This window comes from Saccostrea cucullata, unplaced genomic scaffold (genome assembly GCF_032062105.1).
Source record: "Saccostrea cucullata isolate Sc308-1 unplaced genomic scaffold, CSIRO_AGI_Scuc_v1 ctg7615, whole genome shotgun sequence".
Lineage (NCBI taxonomy): Eukaryota > Metazoa > Mollusca > Bivalvia > Ostreida > Ostreidae > Saccostrea > Saccostrea cuccullata.
In genome coordinates this window covers 1,855-9,305 of record NW_026927279.1, presented here as the reverse complement: position 1 = coordinate 9,305, position 7,451 = coordinate 1,855, and the positions used below count along the sequence as shown (strand labels likewise).

Sequence of the window (7,451 nt, the reverse complement as noted above, 5' to 3'; positions counted from 1 at the left end):
CATGTAATGTTTTTGGCAATTCTTCTAGGATCATCAGCTTCGAGAACCACATTGGCATTCATACCAACATTATCATCTATTCTCATCTGGATAATATTGCGCACAATGCCAGGAAGATGAGGATATGTCTTTTTTTCTTTCACTGACTGGACAGACCATCTGGCTGATTTTTTGTTGAAAGTTCTTTTCCATCGAAGTGTCAAACAAATAAAAACTTGTAATCCAACATGATAAAGTTGCATATACAGTGTAATTTCATAATCACTTAGCTTGCCTAAGATTTAATTGGTAACCCACTTGGAATTAATGTTTATATCAAGTTATAGTGAGGAATTAGTTTAGCATGATATTTATCCATATTCATATTATAATGCGTATTACTATTATGTTAATATAATCAGCTACCTTGGATTTCCATCGTCTTTGGTAAGGGCTGGTCTACCAATATGAATATTGTGGTCTAAAGCAGCTAAACGATTTCTAGCTCTATACACAGGTGGGCAATAAGAGTGTCTTTTTGATGCATAGGCTAGGATTTCATTTTGGAAGATTTCCAGATCTGCAGTGCTCCTGTGGAAAAAGAATTAAAAGCACATAACTATGAATTCAGAAATGCAGTGAATCAAGAGCAATGCTCAACCAGAATCTTTCTTAAATCACTTTGTTATTTAAATTATAATAAAACGGATCGGTGCGACAATTTCCCAATACACTTACATGTAAATTGGGGCAAAGACATACTTTGTAAAAAATGGTCAATCAATAAGAGACATAATATAGCATTACAAATTAACTGTTCATCTGGAGTTCATTTTTGGTGATTTTTAAAATTATAATTTTGAGGTAAAATTCGAACTATTATTCTTGCAATAAACTTACCGGCAATTTAAATAGTAATGAATACTATTTAATAATCTTGTATTTAGGACAATTCCTCGCAAGGCAATATGAGCATCTGAACCTTTTTCCAGATAACTTTTGTTGCTTTCTGCAGGCAATGGCCCATGGTTGCACTTGTTGTTTTCGAAATCATCACTGTATGACAAGATCCACTGGTGTTCATTTACAACATGCAAAATACCAATCCAGTGACCCTAAAATATATTTTAAAATTAAACACATTTTATCATTTAAAACAAGAGGCCCAAGGGCCACATCACTCATCTGAACACGCTGGCTAAGAAAAAAAAATACAGAAACAAGTTTTTACCATTCAAAAGATTAAATATTAGTGGTCCCCAATACTCCCTCCCCAGAGGGAATGTGCATGATTTGTTTAATCTACAAGATGCTTCTTCATTTCTTGGACTGATCATGGTTTTAGATTTTTTAAAGATTTCTTTCTACAAGTTTGATTTTTTATTGTTTACCCATGACCTACACAAATTTGAATCTAGTCATACACTATCTGACTGTTTCTGAATTAATAAGTATGACTGATCATGGATTACCTGGTCTTGAGAAGAAGGTGTATAAAGTTTTTCGCTATATATTCTTGTGCAATACTAATTGCTTGTCCATTGATGCAGCACCCTCACCCCTGGGGTCATGATTTGAACAAACTTCATCTATCTTTACTATTTGAGGGGAGTTTTGGGATGAAGCTTTACAATGTTATATCAAATGGCAAAGAAAATCCTCACAAACAATCCCCCAACTTAGTTGCAGATGTATAATGGTCACTTTGAACCTACCTAAATGTCTTATCTTTAATTAAACGTACCTTAAATTCTTCAACAGTTGTGCTGATGGAGGCACAGTGCCAGTAGTGATTAACAATGTCTTTTGTCCAGTCGAATAGTTGTTTGTTCTTTTTCCCTTTCTCCTGAGCAACCTGAAAAATAGTTTAACTTGAACATACAAAGTAAGATTGTCTGTTTAACTATTTACTTGAAGGACTTATGTAATAATTCTTGCTTGCACAGATATTAGTAATAAAAGTTCTTAACATACATTTACAAATTTAGGAATCTTTTTCTGCCTGTTTATCATTATAAGCTGTAACCATAGACCCAGATTTTTTCATACTGTTATACCTGAATGATTTTTTTTCCAATATTTTTGGTACCATGCCATATATCCAGCGAATGTTTTATATTGCGATACTGGGGTTTCTCTAGAAGTAAAAATTAAAGAGTCATCAAGATATATTCTTTTTTGATGAAACATGTCATAGAACATGGTTTACATTTTCTACACACGAGTTCTTTTCACAAGACAAGTAGACACAATAATAAACATTACTGTCAAAATCACTGAAGGTTTCAAATTATATTTTGTAAATGAAAGCTAAATTTGACATATAACAAACATAAAACAGCTAGGTTAATTGACCTCAAACACTTCAATGACTAATTTTTAAACTAGAAAAATTGAATGGAAAGAATTGTGTATGTATGCATGATGGTTTTATGAAAAATTATAATTTTATGTTATTTTAATTACATACTCATTAATGCTCCTATCTGAGGATGTGCATCGGTCACAACTTCAACCACGTTCACACCAGCATCTAGTAGAGAATGCAAGCCTTTTTCAAAGCAAGCTTTCTCAAGGTTGGTACTTTTCCCCCCAGTCATTCTTTTATCCATGGTTACAATGCTCAGTATCTTCTTGGTTTCCATTTCCATGAACGTATAGGAACAATATTGTGCAGAGTGACCTGGGCTGTCCATTCTTCCATCACCTAAACATAAATATTAGGATACATGTAGTTTATTGTATCAGTGTTAATTTCAGATCAGATATAATTTAAATTCTTCTAACAAATGAACTATCTATTTTATATAAGATGTCCAGGTTTCAGCAAGTAATATTTACCAAAAACAACAACCTCCTTCCCACGGAACTCTTCCAATACAGAATCAAGATGGCTTGTCCAATGATGGTCTACTGATGGAACAATATATGTACGTTGTATTTTAAAGAATGTTGAGGAACTCAAGATTGGAAGACCCAGTACTTTCGCAAACAAATCTATTTTCTGGAAATTATTTCCCGATAAGACAGTTGCAGAAGCCAAGAGCAAGTCTCCAGTGTGTAGCCGCCTGTTCAAAAGTGGTTGGGAACACCATTTGTTCTGCACATGACCATTTTTGCATACCTTAAAAAATAATCAAGTACCGGTATATATAAATTACAAAAATGCCAAAATACTGTGAATAAATTGACAAAGTCATTCGGAATGTACAAAAATTTCAACCTCCTATCTATAATTTGTCTCATTCCTCTCACTACTATTATATAATTACATGTAATTGTACATGACAACATTTTACTTTTTTAAATGGCATCAAAATCTAAGTCTATGGCCAATCCCATAACCAGAAGTCTCTGACAAGACTGTAGCTCTACAGGCCTGTATCATGACTGTATGTATAACAAAGAAAGGTAACACTTGGATTTGATTGATTGTTTGTATGTTGTTTTACACTCATATAAAGATGTCACCATACAGCAGTGAAGAGCTTCTACATGTAATTTTGACCTTTACTCAGCACTCAGGGCCATTGAGCAGTGAGGGATCTTTATCGTGCCGACATTTACCATGACACAGAGTATTCAAAGTGCCGATGGTGAAGGAGTACTGTAGTTGCTGCCCATTTTTTATTGACTTAGGTCATTCACGGTCTAGATTTGATCTCACGGTCTCTTGATTACGGGGCGAAAGCTCTACCAACTAAGCTACCATGAACGGTCACTTGAGATTTGAAAATTTGAAACAAGCAGAAATAAAAAGAATTATGTATCTTCCAAAAGTGTTGATATACAGATTGATGGATGAATAGACATTGTGATATCTACATGTATATACAGAACCACATTTTAATTTCTTCAGTAATGAAATATATAGCTACATGTATCTATAACTAACCCATGTTAAGTATAGGGCAGATCCAACATTATCTGTTTTTAAGGTAACTTCACTATGGCAATCTGACAGGGTACAGGTTTGTCTAACATTAGTATGAGCCAGCTTCAGAAGACAATCCATATATACAAGATAAGGTCTGTCTGACATAAATGCATCTATATTCGTTGCATCTATTCTTCGTATGCCTGGACCCATATCAACAGCTGGTTCATCTGACCCATCTTTTTCATTCATATCAGCACCTTCATCTTCTTCTTCTTCAATATTGACAGTTGTATTTGGTCTTAAATTAAAAGAAAAAAATTAAATTAATGAAATAATTTTCAATTTACTGCCCCCTTCCCCCATGAAAACAAAAAAAATATATCAACAAATATTGACATGTTCATAAACATGATGAGTAAAATCTATTACAGGTATTGTTTTAATTAAATTTTCTTTACTTTTCATCATTTTTTTTAGATATTGGCTTCTCTAAAATTGTATATTTTTGATCAATTAATTGTTTATACATGTATAATAATTGGTCCAAGTTGGTTGCATTTGTGTCTCACACTCAATAAATAATATTCACAAGTTTGTTTCACATCAATAAATCCACTCAGAGTAATCATCAACAATTTCATTAAATGTGATGATGTCACAAATATTGAGGTAATACCCAGCATTAAAAAAGAAATTTTCTAGTAGTAAAGTGCATTAGGTTAATTCAACTTACTGTAAAGTAATATCAAAGCTTGGCACATACTCGTCATCTGATGACTGGTAAGACATCTCAGCATTTTCAGATATATCAATAGTAAGTCTGTAAAAAAAAAAGAACTTGTAGCAATATTTTTATTTCTCAAATCTTTCACACACACAATATAATTCACAATGAAAGGTGATAATCTGAAGAAAGATCCTGTAATTTTTGTTTGTTTGTACTACATGTATATGTTGTTTAACGTCCCTCTATATAATTTTTCACTCATATGAAGATGCCATCACTTGCCGGCATAGAGCCTCAAATTTAGTCCTAGCTACCCACAGCACTTATAGCCATTTAGCAGTGAGGGATCTTTTTTGTGCCAGCACCTATTGCCACACAGGGCCTCGGTTTATATGGTCTCATCTGAAGGACCGGTCTTCATGTACCACAGTGGGATTCAAACAAGCGACATAAGGATCAACTTAGAAATTAATTTAACAAAGCTGACAATATAATCCTCTGACGCAGGAATTATTTCTTCAATAATATATCTCTTTCTTTACATTTTGACAATCTTCCTTTAAAAAACTCATGTAGCCTTTGTATTTTGCAGAAAATAGTTAAAAGAAATATAGTCCTTTTTTTGTCCATTCATTGATATACATTATATCCACTTCACAGAAAAGTATATGGACCTCACGCAACACCGTTAGGCTCATGTGAGATCGATATGCTTTTCTGTGAAGTCGATATATCTATGGATTGACGTCATGATAGGGCTATATTTGTATAATATAAAACATTGTATAGTGTTCTAAAAGTTCATAAATATGTCAAAATTAATTGATACTTACTCAAACGGGTTGATGAAACTGCTGGATTTGTCCACGTTTAGTTTTTTATCTGACCTTAAGCCATGGAAGTCCTCAACACTAGACATTTCAGATTCTCTAAAAGTGATTACCCAAACACTGTTAACAAATTATTCTTACTTGTTATAACATTACTTTTTCACATTTCAAAGCAAATCAATAAACTGATAATACTCATGACATGCAAATAAATCTTTCATATACAATGTACAATTCAAAATACATTAACTAATGTGGCTCTTGATCAGATGATGTAATTTGACTAATTTCTGATTCACTCAGTGCCTTTGTAGTACATGGTGTTTGTCCTGGTGTTGACACAACTATTGTCGCATGCGCAGTTTTGTTAGTCTTCTGTTCTTCATATCTGTCAAATCATTTCAAATATACTGAAAGGAAAAAGAAACGCAGGGTAGCCTAATGTTCGACAAAATTTTGACCACATGACCGAAAATAACGAAAATTGGTCAGAAGAGAAATTTAGTTACTGTGCACCAAAATCAGTATTCAGAATTACTCAACCTTAAAATTTATGACGTCACGTAGGGAAAACGCTAAAAAGCCCAAAACACGTGCAATTTGATAACGACGAGTTTGTCAACAAATATTGTTGCACTATTTGATGCATATGAGGTATGCACATCGTTTTTCAAAATTAAGAGACATAATGAATTTCTTGCAATCTTGGCACAATTTAGGGAAGATCAATGGGGTCCTGTTTTCGAATGTCCAATTAATGAAAAAGGCAACAACGGTTTACTAAGCAGTTTCTTGTAAATTTTCCCCCATAAAACTTGTTACCCGTTGTCAGAGAGGGTCTGGAATGGTTTTCAATCAACCGTGACGTTGACGTTAACGCGAAACAGATCCATGTTACGAGCGAGTTATTCGTGCTGCCATCTCTTAAATCGCCACCTTACTTCCACAAAAACAGCCATTTATAGAGTAGATGATTATAATCATTACATTCATACGAAATTTGGAAGAAAACAATTCCACAATTTGGTTTTTTGAGCCAGTCAACTTACTGTTGTATTCCTCTCACTTGCGCATGCGCACGCCGTTTGACTTATTTTTTGCGTGGTTACCCATGCGAAATATAGCCAGGGTTTGAAAGATAAACACTCAGATGAAATTCCATGCAAAGGAGAAATAAGGCTCTGACAGATGCACAGGAGAGACATTGAAGATAATGAGAGTTTTCGATTTTCACTTTTGGGGGGTATCGTCATTTGAGCTTCAATAACTCATGAATTATTAGACAAAATCAAATGGGAAGTTGGTTATATCTTTTTGAAAGATGATTTTAAAAGTTAGATAGGAAAACTAAAACATATTTTAAGAAAAACAAATTTAATTCACCTCAAAAGTTTACCCTGCGTTTCTTTTTCCTTTCAGTATATATTTAAAATGTACACATGAAATCTTGTTTCTTTTTTGCAGGTAGGGGAGGGGGAGGGGGTGAATGGGGGATTAGACTTTTTTTTCAGAAGCTGGATATTTGCTAGGTATCATGTTGTAAATTTTAGATTTACTAGGTGGATGTTTACACTTGATAACAAAATTTATCCCCAACAAGTAAATTCAGAATACATAATTATGACAATAAACAGGTTTGGGAACAATCGCCAAAAGTGGATGTGGGGAAAAAACGATTTCAACTTTGAACCTATCTGAAAACAAATATGTAAAAATCACTCTTGAAGAATTGTCTATTTCCGCGCAATTACAATCAAAGTTCTGAAAGTTTTGGAGCTATGTATGACAGTTAGAACAGTTACTCCTTGAATTAGCTGCAAAATTGTAGCTCTCTGCTTGAGAAAATTCGGACAGATAAAGCAGAGAGCTACAGATCCATGCGTTGTAAAAACCTTCGATTTACGCCAACGATTTTTTTGTCGCTCACTTCGGGTATTTTTTCTTGTATTTTATACTTTCCCCAGCTTTAAGAATGGTATTTAATAAATAATCATACACTTAACTTCAATTCATGATAATTAACTTACCTTTTCAA

General features: G+C 33.6%; 1 protein-coding gene across 1 annotated transcript; it reads right to left on the bottom strand.

Annotated features, from left to right (window-relative positions):
* Nucleotides 1–373: 373 nt before the first annotated feature.
* Nucleotides 374–5,594, bottom strand: LOC134273936 (uncharacterized). The gene is made up of 9 exons (XM_062756160.1): nt 5,420–5,594; nt 4,593–4,679; nt 3,875–4,157; nt 2,821–3,103; nt 2,450–2,686; nt 2,037–2,116; nt 1,724–1,834; nt 880–1,094; nt 374–570 (listed from the first exon to the last, which is right to left on the bottom strand). The coding sequence occupies exons 1-9, from the start codon at nt 5,503–5,505 to the stop codon at nt 402–404; spliced, it is 1,551 nt and encodes a 516-aa protein (XP_062612144.1). The 5' UTR covers nt 5,506–5,594; the 3' UTR covers nt 374–401.
* Between the last annotated feature and the right edge of the window lie 1,857 nt (nt 5,595–7,451).